The 23678-nt window shown below is 44.8% G+C and overlaps 1 protein-coding gene across 2 annotated transcripts in view; it reads right to left on the bottom strand.

The window, feature by feature from the left end:
- Positions 1–23678, bottom strand: part of DPP6 (dipeptidyl peptidase like 6) — an 831643-nt gene that overhangs the window by 340939 nt on the left and 467026 nt on the right. For both annotated transcript variants that reach the window (XM_039230760.1, XM_039230759.1), the window contains exon 2: positions 6407–6521. In XM_039230760.1, coding sequence (XP_039086691.1) covers positions 6407–6521 — 115 coding nt within the window. The remainder of the gene's footprint in view (positions 1–6406; positions 6522–23678) is intronic.

The following is a 23678-nucleotide window of genomic DNA, read 5'->3' as shown; positions in this document are numbered from 1 at the left end:
GATTGCTTTAAACACTTTTAATTTGATTTTTAAAACATAAATTGTGCATAAGTGGTGGTAAGTAGGCTGTGCTACAGAACAAGGTACTTGTCGTTCAGAATGATTAGCATGAGCCCCTTCAAGATCCTGGGCCATAACACGGCCTCCACCGCGATTCCTCCTACCAAGCCGGAAAGGGAACCCACGTGCACGTGGGAACACTTCTACCAAAAGGCTAAATCCAATGAGTTCAGAATGGATTTGGGGGGCAAGCAAGTACTTGATATAGTACTTGCTTGCCCCCCAATATAGAAATTGCCCCAAATATAGAAAGCAAGTACTATAATCTGAGTTTCAACAAACCAGAAGACTAGAAACAGGGAGTCCATGAAAAAGGTGGGCTTTTTTAAAGCACATACTGCAATTTCTAAGTAAGTCTACCAAAACGGAAGCAAGGCTGGGTGGGAACACATCCAAGACAGCACAAGTATGTGCAGGGTGTTGTCCCTAGGGCCCTCATCTTGTCAAGACCACACTTCGTCCCTTACCCACTGGAAGCCACTGCTGTCCTTAATCGTGTTCACAGTTTTCTAGGTCAATGACTCAGTGATATGCCCAACTCAACTGGCCTTACCTAAGCCCCGCCTAAGATTTCTGTTCTGTTTTGGCTTCCTGATGGCACTGCTCTGACATTCTCTTGATGCACATTCCTTCTGTCTTTTTCAGTGGACACCACGCTGTCATGAGGAGTATTTGTGTCCCCCTTTCTCACATTTCACCCAACAGTGAGCTCAAGGCTCTTGGTCCCCAACAGGGGATCGTTAGTTTGTGACCAACGAGCATGCACTGCTGGTAGCCGTGAGGATGCTGTGTGCTCGGGCATTTGAGAAGGCTCAGAGCTAGGAACAGGTTAAGGGATTTGACATTCTCTTCCACTTGGCACAATTTTCATTGTCAAAACGAAAGCCAGTGCTGCAGGACAGGAGATGCAGCGAGCCTGTGACAGAAGGGAAGAGGATGTCATGGAAGGGGCGTGGTTGATCATCCTAACCCCAGGTCACGGAAGCCCTGAGCAGTGGAGAAGACTAAGGGACAGCTCTCTGTGTGGGATTGGAGGGTTACAAGCAGAGAAGGCTTACAGGACTGGATCATAATTTATTCAGTCAGGACATTTCCTTCCCAGCCTCGCTGCTGGACCACTGGTGAGAGAGGAGCTCCAGGCTGCCCTTGTATTTCACTCTGAAGAGACCACAGCTGGAGCCCTTAGACTCTGGGTGATGCAAACACTCACATGTGCCTTTGGAGGGCAGATGCACCTGAAACTACCCAAAACACTGTGGCGTTCTAAGTCCCAAAGCCAGTGCTCGGCCACCATAGAATCGGTGGCTCAATAGTCATTTTCTCATATAAAGCACAGTTCTGCTCAAAGAAAAGCAAAGGTACAAATACGTACCCACAAATCCTCAGGGAGACCTGACTCCCTCTACATGAACTAAAAATATGTGGTTGCTGAAGTCGAATCATCATCAGCCAATCACAAATTAGAACACGTACTGTTGTCTTTACTTACTCTCCCCCCCAGTCAGGTTTCAGTGACTGAATCAACTTTTTCCTAATCAATCAGGGGCACCATATTGAATCCTGAGTTCAGGTGCCCCAGGCGACTCTGGTGTGCTCATAAAGCACACTCAAGGAGAGAGCAACACTCTCCTTTTCAGAATTGCTACCTGAACCTCTTCCAATGGTAGGCAAGCTGTCATGGTACTTTAGTATATATGTGGCCACATGACACCAGTGTCTTTTTTTAAATAATTTTCCCACCATTATTCCAATAAACAGCTCAAGTGAGATAAAATTCACTTACTATTAAGTTCTACTTTATCATGTGTGCAGTTCGGTAGTTTGTAATATACAGAGGCATGAATTCATCACTACTATCAAATTCCAGAATATTTGTATCACCCCCAAAAGACGTCTCGTGATGCATTCATGTGGGCTCATCAGCTGTATCAAATGTACCATCTGGTAGGGATGCTGAGAACCAGGGAGGCTATGCTTGTGTGGGGACAGAGGGTATCTGGGAAATATCTGTGCTTTCCTCTCAAATTTTCTGTGAATCTAAAACTTCTCTAATTAAAAGGAAAAGAAAAAGCAATCTCATACTTACTAGCAGTTACTTCCTACTGTCCCCAGCCCCAGCCCCTGACAACCACTGATTTAGCTCTATTTCTATGGATTTACCCATTCTGGGATCATACAATATGTGGCCTTTTGTGTCTAACTTCTTTCACTTAGCATAATGTCTTCAAGTCGCACCCGTGTGGTAGCATACGTCAGTAATTCATTTTTTATGGCTGAATAATATCCCATTGTATGGACGTACCACAATTGACTATACTTGTTTATCTATTCACTAGGTGATGGACACTGAGTTGTTTCCACCTTTTTGGCTTTTATGGATAATGGTGACATCCATGTGCAAGTTTCCCCATGAACATATGTTTTCAGTTTTCTTGGGTATATTCCTAGGAGTGGAATCCCTCTGCTGTACACTAGGTCTATGTGTAACTCTTTGAGGAACTACCAGTTTTCCACAGAGGCTACACAGTTTCACACCCCTACTAATAATGTTTAAAGTTTCTAATTTTTCCACATCCTTACCAAAACCTGTTATTTTCCTTTCTTTTTTTTAAATAGCCATCCTAGTGGGTACGAAGGGGTACACCATGAGTTTGATTTGCATTTCATGATGACTAATAATGTTGAGTATGTTTTTTTTATACTTATTGGCCACATAACATTTCTCTGGATAAATGTTTTTGAATCTTCTGGCTGTTTTTAATTAAATTATTTCCTTTCTTTCTTTTTTTTTTTTAATAGCCATCCTAGTGGGTACGAAGGGGTACACCACGAGTTTGATTTGCATTTCATGATGACTAATAATGTTGAGTATCTTTTTTTATACTTATTGGCCACATACATTTCTCTGGATAAATGTTTTTGAATCTTCTGGTTGTTTTTAATTAAATTATTTCTCTTTTGTTTTGAGTTATAAAATTCTTTATAAAATCTGGACATTAGACCTTTACTGAACATATGACCTACAAATATTTTCTCACATTCTATGTGTTGTCTTTTCACTTTCTTGGTAGTGTCTACTCGTGTCAAACAATCTTAAGTTTGATGAAGTCCAATTTATCTATTTTTTTCCTTTGGGTGTTTATGCTTTTGATATCATATCTAAGCAACTATGGCCTAATCCAACTTCATAAAGATACGCTCTTTACTTTTCCTCAAGAATTTTAGTTTTGGGGTGCTGGGTGGCTCCGTCAGTTAAGCATTGATTTCAGCTCAGGTTGTGATCTCACGGCTCATAAGTTCAAGCCTTGCGTCAGGCTCTGTGCTGACAGCTTGGATCCTGGAGCCTGCTTCAGATTCTGTGTCTCCCTCTCTCTCTGCCCCTCCCCCACTAGCACCCTGTCTCTCTCTCAAAAATAAATAAAAACATTAAAAAAATTTTTAAAGAATTTTACAGTTGCAGCTCTTAGATTAGGTTGTTGATCCACGTTGAGTTGATTTTGTATATGGTGTGAGGCAGGGCTCCAACTTTGTTCCTTTTTATGTGGATATTCAGTTTTGCAAGCATTATTTTTTAAAAAAGTTTTAATGTTTATTCATTTTTTGAGAAAGAGAGACAGAGTGTGAGCAGGGGAGAAGCAGAGAGAGGTGAGACAGAATCTGAAGCAGGCTCCAGGCTCTGAGCTGTCAGCACAGAGCCTGACGCAGGGCTCGAAGTCACAAACCACGATATGGCCTGAGTTGAAGTCAGATGCTTAACCGACTGAGCCACCCAAGAACCCCATAGCTTTGCAAGCATTATTTGTTGAAAAGACTATTCTTCCTCCATCAAATGATCTTGGCACCTTTGTCAAAAACCAATTGGCCATAGATGTACGGGTCTATTTCTGAGACTTCAATTCTATTCTATTAACCTATATGTCTATACTTTGGCTACTACCACAATGTTTTCATTACTGTAGCTTTAGAGTAAGTTTTAAAATCAGGAAGTGTAAGTACCTTAGCTGTTTGTTTTTCAAGGCTGTTTTGGCTATTCTGAGTCCCTTGTATTTTCATATGAAGTTTAGAATCAGCTTGTCTATTTCTCCAATACAGGCAATTGGGATTTTGATTAAAGATTGCACTGAATCTATAAATCTATTTGGGAAGAACTGCCGTGTTACCAATATTAGATCTTTCAATCCATAAACATTGGATATCTTTCCATTTACTTAGGTTTTCTTTAATTTCTTTCATTCATATTTTATGATTTCCATGCAAAAGCCTGTACCTTTTTTGTTAAATCTTTTCTGAAGTACTTTATTCTTTTTGAAATAATTGCAGGGGGAACCATTTTCTTTTTTCTTAAACTTTTTAAATATTTTTATTTATTTTGTTTGAGAGAGAGAGAGAGAGAAAGCCAGCCAGGGAGGGCTGAGAGAGAGGGAGAGAGAGAATCACAAGTGGGTTCTGTGCTGTCAGTGCAAAGCCCCAATATGGGACTTGAACTCACCAACCATGAGATCATGACCCGAGTCAAAACCAAGAGTCAAATGTTTAACCAACTGAGCCACCCACGTGCCCCTTAAGATTTTGTCTATACAAATTCATATTATCTATGAATGAAGATAGTTCACTTCGTTCCTGTCAGGATTTCTTCCCGCTTTCATTGCTTTGGCCAGAATCTCCCATACAATGTTAAATAGAAATGGGGGCACTGAGGATCCTGTCTATTCCTGATCTTAGGGAAATACTTTCAGTCTTTCACTTAGATATGATATATATGATATTAAGTATGATATTAGGTTTGAGAGGTATGATTAGGTATGATATTAGCTGTAGGTTTTCATACATGGTCTTCATCAGATTGAGAAAGTTTCTTTTTACTAGCTTTGTTGAGTATTTTGCTATGAGAGGATTTTAGACTTTGTCAGATGTCTGTCTGCTCTGTATCTACTGAGATGGTCATGTGGGCTCCCTCCCTGTTTATTCTATTAATACATATGTATAACATTGATTTTCATACCTTAAATCAAATTTTCCTTCCTGGGATAAATCACATTTGGTGATGCTGTAAACTCCCTTTTATATGACGCTGGATTCAGTTTACTAGCATTCTGTTGAGACTTTTACATCTATATTCATAAGGAATGTTGGTTATAGATTTCCTGTGATATCTTTATCTACTTTTGGTTTCAGGGTACAGATTACTTTATGTTTTTTGTTTATGATTTGGAATGGTTTAAATGTACACCATAGTTTACTTGTGCTTTTTGTAACAATGTAAAAGTTATCTATCTATCCATCCATCCATTTCTTCTTCTCTTAAATTTTTTTTAATGTTTCATTTATTTCTGAGAGAGAGAGAGGCAGTGTGAGCAGGAGGGGCAGAGAGAGAGGGAGACACAGAATCTGAAACAGGCTCCAGGCTCCGAGCTGTCAGCACAGAGCCCGACGCGGGGCTCGAACCCACGAACCGTGAGATCATGACCTGAGCCAAAGTCAGACGCTTAACTGACTGAGCCACCCAGGTGCCCCTCTATTTCTATATTTTTGTGCATCTTTTTCCACCTTAAGGCCTAATACTTGTGCAGTTTATCTGCTGAGGATTAGAGCCGTGTTTTTTGTTCACGCAACTAGGAAGATAATATGACACTAGAATGTGGTCACGGACTTTTCCTATAACTGCCGTGTGGGTATCTATCTTACAGAGAAAGTCTTCCCTCCTTCCTGAACCTCACTCTCCAATACTGCCTGCTTCACAGATCGCCTTCTCCTTGAACTTCCTCACAAAGGATCTCTCTCTCTCCTCCAAGCTCCCTCAGCCCTTATTTTTGGAGACATTCATTAAGGCAGGTATATGCATATTTTTGTGGTAGGGTTTTGCTAAAGATTTTTTGTGTGTTTTTTCTTTCCTGAGAGATTTCTGACTCTTTCTTCTACTTTCGCTATTTCATGAGTAATACCTAATAAGTAACTTCATCCTTAGTTCACAGTTGATGTATGTCATTTTCGTAATTTTTAAAATTCATCCTTGAGATAGTAGCCATGAACTTCGTGAGATTTACAGAGTTATTACATTTATAATGCCACTGTCTTTAAGCTCATCAAGCAGGAATAAGTAATTATGAATTTTAATATATGCCAAGCATTTCTACCTAGTCAACAACTATATAAATAAATTCAAAGCATACAAAATGGATTTTTTCATTGAACCATATTATATCATTTAACAAAATGGCACAGTGAGAATTAGAACCTGGGAAAAATAAATTATGCAATAGGTAGTTACTCAGAAAAAATTCACAAAGCAAAACTATGCTCTTTTCCCCTTACAGCGATTTGCTTTTCCAAGAATAAATGTAAGTACCTGGTGTCAGCAGTATGACCGAGGTGACAATCAAGGAGCAGATGACCAGAATCACAAGGAGCGCAATCGCTATTCCCTTCCAGTTTCTCTGCGGAGGATTACTCCCCACCAGCTCCTAAAAACAACCACAGAAAAGAGAAATCCAGTGAGTGAAATAGGAAAGAAAATAAATACATTCCATTAAATGTAGAACCAAGACACAAAACAGCAAGCGAGGCGTACTCTCATCCTTGAAGTGATCATTAGTTTTTTCCGCCCTTCTGCTTCTTGTTCTCATCTCTGTACCCCAACAAAACCTTATCTTGAGAATGAATATGGTATTATATTACGTTTACAGCATTCCTGGGAATGTAATGTCTCACCACCAAGCACATGGGGTCCTTAGCACACAGCAGCTGGGGCACCTCTCTTCCTTATAGCCAACCTACTAACCCCCATTGAGTCAAACCCAATGTGATTCCTATTCTAGCTCCAAGTTCTTTCTCATCTTCCTTCCCATTTACATCCACACTATTACCAGATTCACACATGTATTCGGTATGTAATGCATGCCACATTTAACTAAACTCTACCCACTGCCCACCATCATGAGCCTTTTCTTCCTTCTATAGCAACTCATACAAGCCTTCAAGATTCCCCAGGTCTCTTCCCTGGGTAACTCACTTATACCTATTCTAGATTTCAGTTCCACCAGGGAACCATGTTTGTGCTGTAGCAGGGTCAGGGACAGGAGGAAGAATCTGGAGATGTTGCTAAAGTATGCTACAGGCTGGCTAGATCTAGGAAACTAATCAGGCTTATTGGCTGCTAAAACCAAGCTTTCAATTTCTTTCAAATCAGGATGGTCATATAATGTACATTCCAAGGTGGGATCCTTTGAAAGACAAAGGGGTTAATATTTATAAAATAATAATTAATAAACAGAATAGTTTATACTGGCAATAATTATCATTAATTATACAAGAGCACCTGGGACTCGCCAGGACAAATAAAGACACATGGTCACACTCTCAATGGTCTACTGCTCTTTCTGCCCATACACAGGTCGCAAAACATCTTTCTTATAAAGGTGCCTATAATTATAACTCATATTAACTCCAGGTCAAGACGAAGTAGAATAGAGATGGCCTCAAAAAGTAGAGAACACAAAACTCAAATACAGCTTCACTCAAAACCGAAAGCTCATTAGAATGTAGCATATTTTTGCAAATCAAAATAAAGGTAATATCAACTGTAGGATGGCAAATAATTAATTCTTTGGCATGCAAATATTCAATTTTGGCTGTATAGGTCATCAAACTAAGAAAAAATCTGAGGGCCATTACGGTCTTTGCAAGAAAGAGTTTTATAGTTGTTTATAAATTTCTACCATCTTATTCGCTACCTAGAATCAATCTGTTAAGAAGTGGCTTGTTAGCACTTAAAACTGACAAAACACTGTACTGAGTCGATCTCGTTTCTTATTGGATAGGTTTTCTATGTGAGAAAATCATTGGCCAATAACAAAGAGCAGTGATCAGATTTTGCTGATTCCACAGCCTTTCACTTTGCCCAAGTTTACAAAGAAAATTTGAAAATTCACCAAATTTGTGAAAAGCATAAATCTTGAAGCAGTACTATTCATACAACCAATGTAGCGCACATAATCTCTTGCACATCCTTGAACACTGCTCAGATTAAATCTTCAAACCAGAATATTTGAATACTCAAGACAAAACCTTATTCAAGATCCCGAATGATAAAAGTAATCTTATTGTCTTCATGAGATCGGATAATTGATCTCTTTTGAATCTTGTTTTTAATAATACTCTAGAACTCTAAACTCTGATGTAAACGCATCTATTAGATGCACTGGTAATGGGCAGAAAAACACCTAAGACTTTTGCTTTGTGTCAATATCTTGACCAGCTACTAGTGTAGCAGAGGTGCACTTGAACCCATATTGCAGTGACAGAAGCCCTTCTGGGACTCAGTGGGCCCTTTCCCAGCCCAAACGCATCCACAATGGGATGTCTAGGTCTAGGCTAAATGGGGTCAGAGACGAAATAGAGAGTGTCTGCCAAGATGACCAGAAGATGGAAACATTTGCAAAACATATCATAAGAAGTAAGGCTTGAAAGAAGTGTTCAGCCTCAAAAGCCAAATACTTAAGAATCTTCATCCACCGGAACCTCACATGGAAGAAAGAGGAGACTTATTCTGTATAGCTATGGAAGGTAGAGATGTGTTTCAGTATAACTTCAAAACTACCAACCATTAATATTGCTTAACAATAAAATGCAGCTTCACCAGGAAGTAAGCGGGATGGTGAGCATCTATCAGGGATCCTGAAGTCCACTCCCCCGGAAAGGAAGGTGGAAATAAATGACCTTAAAAATGACCAAGACAGTAAAAGTTCTATGAACACATACAGGATGGAAAAGAAAGATGCAAAGCTGTGAAGTTGCTCCTCTGGGTGGAAAATGAATGGGAGTCAAGAGACTTTTGGAAAGGGGACAAAGATTCTGCTTCCTGCATGTTCACTGCACAAGAAAATATTTGTCATGGAAAACCAATTTAGTATATATTATTGAGTGGGAGAATGGACAATAGATAACCAAACACGCATTGACAGCATAGCCCACTCAAGGGAAGTGATTCTGGATCACTACATCATTTCTTAAAGACAGGTGCACCTTACTGCCTTCCAGGCAGCATTCTTACACACTGAAAAAGCAGGGCAATTTTACCCACAGGAAATGAGATATTCTTTATTAAATTCCATTTTCATTTGCCAAATTTCACTTTTCACAGTACAGGTAATTTTTTTTAACCGACACAAACAACATTGTAACAATAATAATAGGTAACAAATGAAGGAGGAAAGAAATCATGAATAATCTTACTAATCTGAGAAAACAAAAATGTTCATTTTCCCCATTTTCTTTTCTAGTCATGGTCTATATGCACATTTAATTTCTACTTGGGTGTAACCAGAGCATAGAAATGGTTTTTGAGTGAGAATGCAGATTAATATGCCCTTCTTTGAATGTCTCATTTGGCTTCCCAGATTCAACTGACTTTCTCATCTTAACTTGCAGGAGCTGACTTATTGAAAATTTGAGTAGAGCTGACCCTGCTTCCCATGAAGGACAAGAGAAGTTAATAAATTATCCCCTGAAACTTTAAGCTTCAGTGGTGCATTTCTCGGCAGAATTATATATTTTTGCCTAGAACGGCGAAAATGAGGCTATAATACATTCCCTATTCTGCTCGGTACCACATGCACATCTTAGAGATCTAGTAAAATGGAGCATATTTACAATTAACCATTTGGAGTAACAAGGTGAACAAACCTTCCATCCATCATCTATCCATCCAACCACCACCCATCCATCCATCTGTCCACCCATCCATCCATTTATCCATTTGTCCATCCATCTATCCATCCATCCATCCATCCGTCCATCCATCCATCCATCCATCCATCTGTCCATCCGTCCGTCATCCATCTGTCCATCCATCCAAAAATCCATCCATCCATCCATCCATCCATCCATCCATCCATCCATCCATCCACCTATCCATCCGTCCGTCCGTCCGTCCATCCATCCATCCATCTGTCCATCCAACACATGTTTATCAGGTCTTACTCTGTCATTTCCACCCTGAGAATGTTGGGTGCAGCAGCGAACAAAACAGACTACACTGTTATCAACCCAGCAAGCTGAATGGCTTTCATTTTTCCCTATTTCCTTTCTTGTTCTCTAGTGCAGGGACGAGGGTACAAACAACAGACAGACAAACGCACCAAGAGAAGAAAAAAGCAGGACAAGGGGGTGGGAGGAAGGGTGCCTGGTGAGCTGCCGGTACACAAGGAGGTCAGAGAGATTTCCCAATAAAGTGACGTTTGAACAGAAACTATAAGAAGTGCAGCTGGGAGGAAGGAAGGACGTCAGGCTGTCAAGGACTGAGCGGTGTCCCTCCTAAATTCACGTGCAGAAGCTCTACCCCCCAGTGTGATGGTATGTGGACAGAGGGCCTCGGGGAGGTAAGTAGGGTTACAGGAGGTCATGCGGGTGGAACCCTCATGACAGGATTAGTGTCCTTATAAGCAGAGGTACCAGAGAGCTGGCCTCCTCGCTCTCTCCCCATTTGCGAAGCAAGACTGCAGGAAGACACAGCAAGAGGTCACCATAAAGGCCTAAAGAGAAAGGCCTCATATGACACTACAGCCTGCACCCTGAGGTTGGGTTTCCAGTCTCCAGAACCATGAGAAACCAATCTCTGCGACTCAGCTGCACATCTCTGCCATTTCAGGAAGCCGCGCCTGGTTTCCCAGGCACAGTGCATTAATCTTCCATCTGGACACAACCGTGACATGTTGTAAATGCTTTTCTGTAACATTACCGCACAATTCATGGTGTATTTATGTGCCCGTGCCCATGCCACCACCAGGCTGCAAGCTACTTAAGGGCGGTTACCTTGGTGTGCTCATGTTCCTGATGCCTGCTATAGAGCTTGGGACACCACAGCGTTCCGGGACTGTGTGCTGAATGGAAGAACGGACGCACGCACACCTTTAGAAGAAGTAACTTTATTATTTGCTAGCACCTCTGGCAGAAAAGCTATTGTCGATTGATGCGGAAAGCAAGGCATTCATACGAGCCCAGCTCCCCTGACGATGCCATAAATAGCAGTTGGTCCTAACAGACATAATGCAAACTGACATCTAGGGTTGGCAGTCGCCTTGTCCCTAGTGATATAATTGTTGCTCACACTTATTCTTAATGCAGGCAAAAAGGAAACAAACAAACCCAACCGAATGAACCAGAAATAAAGTCAACCTTTTCCTGGGTTCTTTGGTTTTTCTTAAATATACAACTGGTGCTTTCGGAACGTTATTATCTTCATAATCTGTGATTAGAGCTTGATATTTTATGTGCCCATTGTACGACTGAAATGGAAGACATGGAGATTAAAATGATAATTAAAGACCCACAGTGTTCTGTGGATGGGTTATGCTGGGCCACCTGAGCCTCCAGGCCCTCCCCATCTGTGTCCACACCTGACCTGCCTTATCTTGTCCTGAGCTCCCTCTCTCATACCGCATTCCCCTGTTGACTTTATCATACCCTGTGCCTTATGATAAGGAGCGGAGCTTCACGTGAAGACTTCGAGGTGATTGTTTAGAAATTAGAGAAACAGAAAATTGTGGGGGTGGAAGGAAGCAAAGAAGGGGTAGAAGACAAAGAGAATGCAATGCTTAAGTGTTAGGACTAAGTGCAAATGTGTTTGGAAGCATACTATAATCTGTGAAATGTAGAAATGTAGGGTTTTGCTTTACTATCTACCGCAAATCACTACCAAATGATGCTTTAGTGCCATTTGATAGACAAATATGGAAGAACTCAAAAGCACATCAAATTTCCAAAGCTTTATAAAGAAACTAAACACAGAGAAATTACAACCCTTTTGGCCACTTCTAAGCTCTACGGGGGAGAGCACCATCTTGTCTTCCATTGGGTCCCCGCGGTAGTGTGAGCTGGGCCCCAACTACCTCACTCCATGATGAATCTCACACTCCCCACATGCAAACACCCACCATAAATATTTCAGGCGGACCTCATGGCACGCTTATTTTCTGCAGTATAAGTACGGCCACTCCCAGCTAGTGATGAAGAAAGAGCCTCACTTCCAGCTGCAGTGGGGGGAGACAGTGATTTCCGCAGTACACTAAGGCCTCTCCCTAAAGGAGCCCTGCGACTGTGGGAGACCAGTGTGGGAAGCTGCAGGAGCGGGACCATCCAGGGTGGTGGCAGGTGACCAGGGACCATGGTGACAGTGGGGGTCCAGGCCATGCCAGACTTGCTGGGGACAGCTGGCCACTGTGCATGTTATTTCCCTTTGCTAAAGGTGGAGGGGTCGACCAGATGGCCCACTCGCTAGGGAAGAAGGAAGTGAATTCAATTATTTTTCTCACAATAGTCCGTCCTTGAGCCAATCAATCTCCTCCTCACCCAGGCAGCTTTCAGAAGTCTATGAAGACAAGAAGACAGTTTCCAGCTCCCAAAACTGAAAAAGGCCTTCTCTGGGATGTAACTGGGTCCGAGTTTAGGTAATTGATGGTTTAAAATAGGGGGAGAGAGGGACGAAGGCAAACCATGAGAGAGTCTTGAATGTTGAGAACAAACTGAGGGCTGACGGGGGTGGGGGAGGGGGAAGGGGGGTGATGGGCATGGAGGAGGGCACTTGTGGGGATGAGCACTGGGTGTTATATGGAAACCAACTTGACAATAAACTATTTAAAAAATCAATAAATAAAAATTAAAAAATAAAATGTTTCCAGAGGATACACACGGAGCAGCAGCTAATTGGGTTTCGCAGGGTTGGCCAGAATCGAAGATACCAGCCAGGGTCTGAGGGGGCGTAACAGAGGTCCCCGTCCAGCACAGCGCCCTACATCCCGAGCAGGGACAGTCTTCTGCTCCCTGAGACCCTCCCCTCCTCCGGGACTGCTGTGCGGTGTCTCCTAAGTCCCTGTGATGCTTGTGCTAGCTGTGCTTGTAAGCGGTGGATGAGCACTGTGGCCACAGGGTACTAATTGATGCTGACTCCCTGTCAATGACTCTGCTCTTGACTGCAGGGCGGGGGCGGGCTGAGTAGCCATTTTGGAAAGACAGGAGCAGCCAAGGCTGTGGGGGGTGAGGGGGGCGGCGCCGGTGGTGACAGATGGAATCTTACCCTTCAAAAACTTCTATTGATTTCACTAATTAGATACTAAATCTGGTTGACAGGCCCCACTGCTGAGGACGGGCAGTTAATTAAGAATCGCCATGATCTTAGGGGAAAGGAGACGATATTCCCTAATTCTGTCACACACACTCTCAGGTGCCCCCCTCACCTTTAAGACCGCTCCTCCTCCCCACTCCGCCTGGGCCGTGTCTCACCACTCAGGATCTCCAGGGCTCTCCACCAACCATTCTGTATATGCCTTATGGACTGATCTGGAATCCGCTCTCCTCTTCTCCTATGAATTTGGAAGCCTCTGAGCTTGACTATTTTACATAACTTGACTCTGTGTGGCTGCCCGAGGGCACAGCACTTTGAAAGCCTGTCCGCTGCCCGTCACCAAGGCAGCTGTCAGCCTTGTACCTACAGTTCAGCAAGGCTGTGCGTGCGAGAGCGAGCTCCTGCTCCATCAGCCCTTCTGGGAAATCAAAACAAAATGAAGCAGGCAAATTATTGACTGTAATTATATACCTTCTGAAATTTCTTCATTATTTTTTTTTCTTTAAATTCCACACCAGGGCTCCCATTATTTTAGGCTTTCCGGTTTAATTGACTGTGTTTAATAGCTTCTTTATGAAATTAACTCTAAATGTAAGTTATTCGTATCTTCGGAGCTCAGACCACCTCGGATCTATTTTGATGTAATGTTTTAAGGGTGTCACGTTGCATAAATCACCGAAAGCAACGGTGCTGTGACCTGACCAGAGTCAGAAGAGATCTCACATGATGTCGCGCCCAAGAGAAGTCCCTCTCAGTGGGAATGCTGGATGTGACTTGCAGAATTTAAAATTGAACATCTGTATCTTTCTACGCTGCGGTGAGGGAGAACAACATCTTAGAATCTTCTTTAGATAACGGTGGACTTTGCAGAGACTCCTTGAAACCCACAGGCAGTTTTGAGACTGAGTTTTCTACACTGGGCAGCATTTGGGCAAGCTCAACTTCCCAATGTCAAAAGTCCCCTCAGGCTTTCAATAAATATTAAGTATCCAACATGCCTCAAAGGCAATAACTACCAGCAATTTTTTGTTAAAGATGTTTCTTTTTTTTTTTGTTTCTTAATGTTTTATTTATTTCTAGGAGAGAGAGAGAGAGACAGCGTGAGCAGGGGAGGGTCAGAGAGAGACGGAGATACAGACTCTGAAATAGGCTCCAGGCTCCGAGCTGGCAGTCAGCACAGGGCCCGACGCGGGGCTCGAACCCACGAACCACGAGATCCTGACCTAAGCGAAAGTCGGACACTTAACCGACTAAGCCACCCAGGCACCCCTAACTACCAGCAATTTAACGGCGGCAACAAAAACAATTTGAGCTCAGTTTTTGGCCACCCTGTTACAATCTTCTGGCACAGCACAGGAGCCTTTTGAAGAGTGCCTTGGCCAAAGTGGTCTCCACTGCCTTCCTCCTCCACCTGTGGGGGCCAGAGCCGCGTTTCCGCACTGCGAACCCTGCCCTCCCCTCCTCTGCCACAGGGATGGCCCAGCCTTCGTCAGAAGTCCACTCCAGGGTTTCAGGTGGGCGATCCAACTCTTCCGATTTATTCTCGCCGGCCGTCATGAAGCACGAGAACAGAGGAGCGTAGGGGAAGCACCTACTTCCGCGTGGCATATGGATTCAGAAGGAAATAGAGCAGGTTTACACAATGAGAAGTAGGAATGGGAGAGATGGAGAAGCAGAGACAGGAGACACATAAAGAGGGGTCCCTACTGGCTTTCCATTTCTCTCTCTCTCTCTAATGTTTATTTATATTAGAGAGAGAAAGAGAAGGAGAGACAGAGCATGAGCAGAGGAGGGGCAGAGAGACAGGGAGACACAGAAACTAAAACAGGCTCCGAGCTGTCAGCACAGAGCCCGACGCAGGGCTCGAACCCATGAACTATAATGACGTGAGCTGAAGCCAGATGCTTAACCAACTGAACCACCCAGGCGCCCCTGGTTTTCCATTTCTTGACTTAATTCCTCCTGAGGCCTGAATGAATTTTTCCCTTAGATTTAATAAGTCATTCCTGTTTCTTTAGGAGATATTTTATCTCCTGTTTTACTTAAACTGGTTTGAATGCCATTCTAAGACCTGGGAACAAAGAACCCAACCCAGGGCAGGCGGAGACACCTGCCTGGCGGTGTAGACTCCTGCCAGCGTCCGTTTCCAGGAAGGCCCTCGTGCTCACTAATGGAGTCACACGCTACAGGCTCCAGGTTTTGCGGCATATTCTGGCCAAACCTCCACTCAAAGCCCAGGTGAAGGTGAAGATTGTAACTACTCACTTGGTTTATAATTTCAAAATAATGAATTTGCTACTTTTGACATGTAGTTTTATTTAAAAAGCTCCATTTTTCCACCACTATGGTTATCTTTCCAGCAAAACCCTGAGTGAAATGTAGCAATGACCTTGAGCGATCCTCAAGGATCTATGCCATCACCATGTGTCAGCAGTGGGGTGCGGCCCCCTCTGTGACAGGAGGGGCTGGGTCCAGAAGCCAGAGCCAACGGCCAAGGCAGGTGGTACAACATCATGTTCATGAGAGCCTTGAAGAGGATGGGTCTTCGCGAGGTGGTCGTTATTTTAGGTATCAAATTACTCGGAAAGAAAGTTCTAGTATTTTTTAAGTTTTTAAAAATCTTTACTTTTTAGACATTTTTTATTTTTAATGTTTTTATTTATTTTTGAGAGAGAGAGAGAGAGAATGGGGGAGGGGCAGAGAGAGAGCAAGACATAGAATCTGAAGCAGGCTCCAGGCTCCAAGCTGGCAGCACAGAGCCCAATGTGGGGACCGAACCCACAGACTGTACAGGAGATCATGACTTGAGCCAAAGTTAGGCGCTCAACTGACTGAGTCACCCAGGTGCCCTTAAGGTTTTTTGTTTTTTTACATTTATTTATTTATTTATTTATTTATTTATTTTTTAGAGACAGAGAGAGGCAGAGCACAAGTGGGGGAGGGGCAGAGAGAGACTCAGACACAGAATCTGAAGCAGGCTCCAGGCTCTGAGCTGTCAGCACAGAACCCAATTCAGGGCTCGAACTGCGAGATCATGATATGAGCCGAAGTCAGACGCTTAACTGACTGAGCCACCCAGGTGCCCCAAGGCGCTAGTGTTTTTAAGCTACAGCTGGCTTGGGATGGGATATATTCAGTAGATCCATATTTATCAGGTATTTCTACCATCAAAAATGGCCTGATATTGGCCTTATCATATAGTGCAGTCTAACGGAAGGACATACAACATCAGAGAAAGTATTAGCCACAGAAATGCAACCGATTAGCAATCTTCACTGCGTCTGCAAGTTTTACCCCCTCTGAAATGTAGCCTAATATCTACACATGTTCTGGAGACGGGGACGCAGACATTTTGCTCGAAGTCTTTAGTTGGCCAGCCACAGTGATACACACCACATAGTGGAGGTTATACGGCAACAAAAACATCGATCTGCACACATGCACAGCACGACTGTATCTCACAGATACAATTTGAAGTGAAATGGGCCAGACACTAAAGACTATATGCAGAGTGATTGATTTCATTTATGTAACTGAACACTTAGCAAAACGACAGTGTCCATACGGGGTTCGCACTTAAGTCTAAGAAGACGCGCAAGAGAGGAATGTCCGTAAAATGCAGGATGCTACAGCGCTTAGGGGACGGGGTGGTCAGCTGGAAGGGAGGGTGAAGGGCAGGAGCTTCAGGGTGCTGGCAGTGCGCCCTCTCTCTGCCCAGAGAGGGGTTACAGGGCTATTGCAGGTTCCAGGTTCACAGGTTAGTTTCTGTACTATTTCACGGTGCAAACGTTGAACACTGTGTACGGTAACCATGTGTAGCAATCAGCACTGCCCAGGAGTGAAGGAAAGGGCTACTTTCCCTGCATTCACTCCAGCAGGAGAGAGAGACGACAGGCCACTGACGCGTCACCCCGAGACGATCTCTGTGCCCAGCCAATCAGGGGCTACAGAGAGTATAGTGACGGGATGGGTGCCGACTTTGATTTGGGAACAAGGCAGGAACAAGGGCTCTCTGAGGACGTGGGATTTACTTTCAGACTCGAAGGATGTGCGGGAGCCAGCCAGGTGAATGGCTGGGAAGGTTTTCCATCCGCGGGGGCACCTGGAGGTGGCGCGGGACCTGGTGCAGAGCCACGTGGCACAGCCGGGGGGAAGGCAGTGCCCACGCCATGCCCGCCTTGTAGACAGCGCCATGTATTTTGTGCTTCATCAAGAATGCAACAAGACGTCCCTGAAGGATGCTGAGACAACCTTTAATAACTTCTAGAAGGAGGCAGGCATTAATTTCTCAATGTGTTTACTGACATCGTGAAAAGTGCATGGAGAAAAGGCCAGGACTGGTTACTTCTCCCGCTGTGCCTTAAAATGTATCAGTTACCAGGACAAGGTGGACTCAAGTACCCTAAAAGGTAAAATATTCACACAGCAACTATCAAAATTATTGGGAGAAAATAAACTACGCAAACCTGAGCACAGGAGTCCCCATCCCACTGCTCCGGTCTATTGTCTAAATGTATTTTCTTTCTAATATTTATTCACCGTGAAAAGCTCTGACGTAAATTTCTTTTATGTATCATGGACCATTTACTATAAGTAGAAGGCAGCAACAAATTACAAAATCAATGGTGCATATATCTCAGGATGGTAAAACAGCTCTCTAATCATTGTATTTCCATATTCAGGAGGACAACACATGACTTGAAAATGGCGAGAACAAGTTTTAAATAACATTTAGCAACTGACACACGGCCATCGATATTCATCACGTCAGCCAGTTGGGCGCACATCCCCATTTTCATTTTACTGGCTCGTTTCCTTAATTTTCCTTATTGGTGGCTCTTGTTTTTTCATAAAGGTGCTAAAAACACAACAAAGATGGTAATTGGTCCAAGAAACCTGAGAAGGACCCAAGGAGAAAGCGCCACCCTGCGTGGTCCCTGTGGCTCATGTAGATGGTGACGAGGCCCCAGTGAGGCCAGCCTCTGCTAGAGAAATTACTGGAAGGGTTGGCCCTGGTGCTGTCTATGGGGGTGACTCGTAGGAACATGCAGGGGGCGCTCTCTCTCTCTCTCTCTGCCTCGGTTTCCTTCTCAATGACTCCTACTGCTCTCTCGCACAAGCCATTAGTAGTCCGGAATCCAGGACTCAAATGAAACTCTGTCCCCTCTGGAACAGCCAGGAGCACAAAGCAACAGCAGACGAGACATTTCAGAGTCTACACGAGCGCTTATCAAAAGCACTGGAGAGGCGCAAATATCCGGAGGGGAGTACATCACTCTGAAGACTTACTTTGCAGACCAGAAGACAGACGCACTTTGGCTGGAAAATGGGAATGCTCTAAGCCACACCTCTGCACTGCACTGCTCCGGATATAAAGTGGGGAAGAGAGCAGAAGTGGAAAGAAAAGAACGTGGAATGCGAGGAGGGGAGGCCTGGAGGGAAGGTCAGGTACCAGCAGAGGGTGAAGCACGTGGACCCCAAAGGCGCAGGAGGAAGAATCTGTTGGGCGGCACCGACGGCCTGGACGTCGGGGTGGGGCGGAGGCCACCAGGTCCCAGGCTTGCAGGTGCCACACTGCGCACCAAATCATCCCGGAAGGAAAGGGAAAATGGAGGCTATGGTGGCCTTTTCACTGCAGCTTTTTGAAGGCACGCTGTCAACGAACTCCCAGCGAACCCAGTTCTGCATCGGCACTGGCGCTCATCAGTTTCCTGGACGTCCCACGCATCAGGAATGAGCAGTGGGTTCAGATCTTCAACAGAATTCGGATCGTTTACCTTGATCAGTCCAGTTTAAATTATTATTTCACGGCCCAACGTGTTTAAATATTGCAGTTAGGGAACCCTTAAGGACACCTTTGTGGCTGTGACAGGTGAAGCTTATTTAAAAAAAAAAAAAAATAACCATTTTCGAATAGACTGAGGAGAGCCTGCGACATGCGTTTTCCCCCTGCCACATATTGACATGAAAGGAGAACCGGAAATAGTGGGCATCATGTGACAGACGACAGGATGACAGATGTGACACGGCAAATGGTGTTGGAAAGCTGGGCCTAAGAAGGGATGCCGAGGTCATGAGTCGGCTTATCTGAAGAAAATGGCCCAGGTCACAGCCTCCCTATACGGTGACCCAAAGGGTTTTGGGACAAAGGAAATACTCATTATCTAGTCTGTAGGACAGGAGAAAAGTGGCTGATAGGATGCTATGCACTTGGGTCAGAATCCCTGGGCACGTGTGTTAAAATGCAGATTCCCGGGCCGTCTGACACCTCCTGAGCCGAGGCTGCTGGGGTACCTGCCCCGTCTCCATGAGGCCTCTTCTCTCTGCAATGCTTTGTGCCTCGTCATCCTTCCCCCCTCTGTGTCCCTGGACACCCACAGACCGTATCCCCCAGATATCCTTGCCGGGGGCCTTAGGCTGGCTGACGGGAGACCCACGGAGATGGAGGAAAGGACCCCCAAGGGCTCCTTCGTGGGGCTCTCCTGGCTGTGCCCAGGATTCCTGGCAGAGACGACTGCCCTCCTCCACTGAGGGTACGCCTCCCCCCCTCCTCCCCCTCCTCCCCCCCCCCCCCCAACATGGAACGAATGCGTAAGGAAAAGAAACAGACAAGTAAATAAATGTGGACAATTTGGTGGGCTTTCTCCNCCCCCCCCCCCCCCCCCCCCCCCCCCCCCCGCCACCATCGCCCTGGGAGAACTTTCCGATCCCTCCATCTTAGTTCAAGGCTCAGGTCTGTTTCAGGATCTTGTTCCCGGGGGCCTCACCTCTGACTGCTCCCTTAGCCCTGTCCTCACCTCTGCAAAGGTCCTTCCTGACCGTCTCTGGAACCCCCACCCCCCACCACTGCGGGTTGGACTAGTTTCCTGCCTCGCCCCTGACTGACAGAGTGTCCCTGAAGTTTGCTACACTTGCAGTGAGATGATGCATTTACTGACCGTGTCACCCAAGTAGCTCTTAGTAGCAACTGTCCCCTTTCCAATGAAAGAGCAAATTCCTCCAGGGAACGCTGTTCCACAGCGCTGCACACTGTCTTTTCTATAGATCCTAAATGAAGAACTGCTTTACTGCCTGATTAAAATGCACTTTCCTTTAATCCCTTACAGGACACAGCCTCACACCGTGCTTACAAGTCGTGCTTACACTGCAGCTGTCTTGCACGAGGGAAATGAACAGCACATCCGTGGCCTCCAACACTCCCGTCACACGTGTGAAGTCTCGCATGTCTGTCATGGGGTCTGTGTCATGGCTGCAAGTACTCGGTTAGATCCTTGACAGTTGGACACTGCTTCGTTCGAGACTCCTAAGAGATGTTCTATTCTCCTGACTGGTATGTCCCTCTAGCAGATGGCAAACATTAATGGTCTTTCGGGTGGTTACTGCTAACTGAAGAGGTTTTAAGGAAAGCTGGTCTTCCTACTCAGATTAGAATGTTAAGAGGCGTAAATGGTTTCTACCTATTAAAAGTATCAGCGGGCTTGTCCACGTGTGACTGATACCCCAACCGCAAATCTACATTCTCCACAACCTTTTACAATGGCACGAAAATTAAGGGTTTGTGATGGCAGTTTTTCAAATGCAAAACTCTACTTATCGGCTTATTAGAGAATGGTCTGGAAACGCGCCCGAGGGAAATTCCGGCTTGCACGCTTACTGCATCAGTGCCAAAAGCCTGCCCCTTTACTGGCTTCCTTCGCCCTCGGGGTCCATGCACATTTGGTAAGAAGCAGCTCATGCCCGTGAACTTCTCTCTCCCTCGTCAGAAATAACTTGCGTGACTGAGTCTATAACTTGAGGTAATTAAGTGACTATATTAGTCTGTTTGGGGTGCTATAATAAAGCATCATAGACTGGGGGCTTGCACAACAGAAAACTTGTTTGATATTTGTTTCTTGGGTGTTGAGTTATGAAACTCAACAAATAATCCAATGAAGAAATGGGCAGAAGACATGCACAGACACTTTTCCAAAGACACATGAAAAGATGCTCAACGTCACTTATCGTCAGAGAAATACAAATCAAAACCACAATGAGATACCAACTCACACCTATCAGAATGGCTAAAATGAACAGCTTGGGAAACAACAGATGCTGGCGAGGATGCAGAGGAGGAGGAACCCCTTTGCACTGCTGGTGGGAATGCAAACTGGTGCAGCCACTCTGGAAAACAGCATGGAGGTTCCTCAAAAAATTAAAAGTAGAACCTCCCTATGACCTAGCAATTGTACTACTAGGTATTTATCCAAAGGATACAAAAATGCTGATTCAAAAGGGTACATGCACCCCAATGTGTATAGCAGCGCTATGGACAATAGCCAAAGTATTGGAAGAGCCCAAACGTCCATCAGCTGATGAATGGTTAAAGGAGATGTGGTATATACACATATATGGGCGATCAAAAAGAAGGAAATCTTGCCATTTACAACAACATGGATGGAAGCGGCCTGTATTGTGCTAAGTGAAATTAGTCAAACACAAATGCCATATGATTTCCCTCATATGTGGAACTGAAGAAACAAAAGAGATGACTATAGAGGAAGAGAAGGAAAAATAAGATACAAACAGAGAGGGAGGCAAACCATGAGAAACTCTTAAATACAGAGAACAAACTGAGGGTTGATGGAGGGCGGTGGGTGGGGGAAGGTCTGGATGGGGGATGGGCACTGAGGGGCACTTGTTGGGATGAGCACTGGGTGTCGTGTGTAAGGGATGAATCACTGGGTTCCACTCTTGAAGCCAAGACTACTCTGTACATTAACTAACTTGAATTTAAATAAATTAATTTAAAAAAACTTATTATTTATTTATTTTTGAGAGAGAGTGAAAGAGAGAGAGCATGAGCGGGGGCGGGGGGGGCAGAGAGAGGAGGACAGAGGATCTGAAGTGCGGTCTACGCTGACAGCACAGAGCCTGAGGCGAGGCTTGAACTCACGAACTGCAAGATCATGACCTGAGATGAAGTCAGATGCTTAACCAACTGAGCCCCCCACGCGCCCCAAGTATTACAGACGGGCTTACACGCAGACACTTCCTTCTCGTGGTTCTGAAGCCCATAAGCCTGGGATCACGACACCAGCACGGCTAGAGTCTCAGTGAAAGCCTGCTTCCCAGTCACACGCAGCCGCTTCTCGCTGTACCCTCACCATGGCAGGGCCGGGGGAAGCCAGCCCCTGGCCTCTCCTTGTAAGGGCACGAGTCACAGCCCCAGAGTGCCCAGCTCCAATGCAGTCACTGTGGGGATTAGATCTCAGCACCTCCAAACACTCAATCCCTAACAGTGACGGTGCATCGCACTCCGGGGCTGGCTTCTTCGGCGGTGCATGGGGATGAGACAGACAGCTGGTCCCACGGAAGCGAGGGTGACAGGCAACATGCAGGGAGGGTCGGGAATGCCTGGCGCAGAGTCGGTAATCAGTGGGGAGTGCCGATGGGCATACGTCACGATATGAACACGGCAGCACAGCGTACCTCCGTGGTAGGTGTCCACTTGAACTTAAACATGGCCGTTCCACAGTCCTGGAGCTCCCTGCATGCCAGGCCTCATTGACGTGCCGGCGCAGAGCGCTGCCCCTCCCGGAAAAGGGCATCAGTCCACAGGGGAGATGCGGCAGGCTCCCTAAGGGTCTGAGGCTGTGGGCACAGCTCAGGGCCCGGAGGGGGGCACGGCCCTGGGCCTGGAGGTCTAATTTGTTTTAGGAGTGCTCTGCTAAAAAGGGGGGGTTCAGAATATATAAAAATTTAGGCTGAGTTTTCTGTCTAGAAGCCAACAGTCACAGCTGATTTCTGACTTCAAAGTTTCTTTTCAATAATATTCTAGGTATTTTGTGAAATTCTATGAAGAATTCATACTTTCTCATTTTCAACAAAAAAAATCTCTCAGTGATAGTTACACCAAATTCTTCACCGCCTCTGTCATTTGCCAAATCATTCATTCAAACGTTGCAACACAGAGTTATACATTTATTAAGGTTTCTTTTAAGTGAGTTGACTTGGCTATAGTATTTTTTAAAAACTTCTTTTAATATTTTATTTATTTTTCATAGAGAGACAGAGAAAGAGAGAGTATGAGTCGAGGAGGGGCAGAGAGAGAGAGGGAGACACAGAATCTGAAGAAGGGTCCGGACTCTGAGTTGTCAGCACAGAGCCCGACGCGGGACTTGAACTCGTGAACCGAGAGATCATGACCTGAGCTGAAGTCAGACGCTTAACCGACTGAACCACCCAGGCGCCCCTACTTGGCTATAGTATTAATATGATACAAAATGCTCATAGTTTAGATTAAAAGATACAGCAACTGATGTAGAACTTCCATACCACTCACACCTAAGGTCTACTTTATAAATATTCTTGTTTGATCTTGGGCAATGCAAATCAATTCTTCAGAAAGCCACCACCCCTGGTTATCATGTTTATTCTAACATTGAATGAATGTCTCGTGCTTAAGCTGCTGTTCACAGGAGCCACAGAAGCAGCAGACAGGCGGCTTCCTCCCCAGGACAGC

The sequence above is a fragment of the Hyaena hyaena genome, unplaced genomic scaffold (genome assembly GCF_003009895.1).
Source record: "Hyaena hyaena isolate Hyena2069 unplaced genomic scaffold, ASM300989v1 scaffold_50, whole genome shotgun sequence".
NCBI lineage: Eukaryota > Metazoa > Chordata > Mammalia > Carnivora > Hyaenidae > Hyaena > Hyaena hyaena.
The sequence above is the reverse complement of the archived record's forward strand: the minus strand, read 5'-3'. Positions and strand labels throughout refer to the sequence as shown.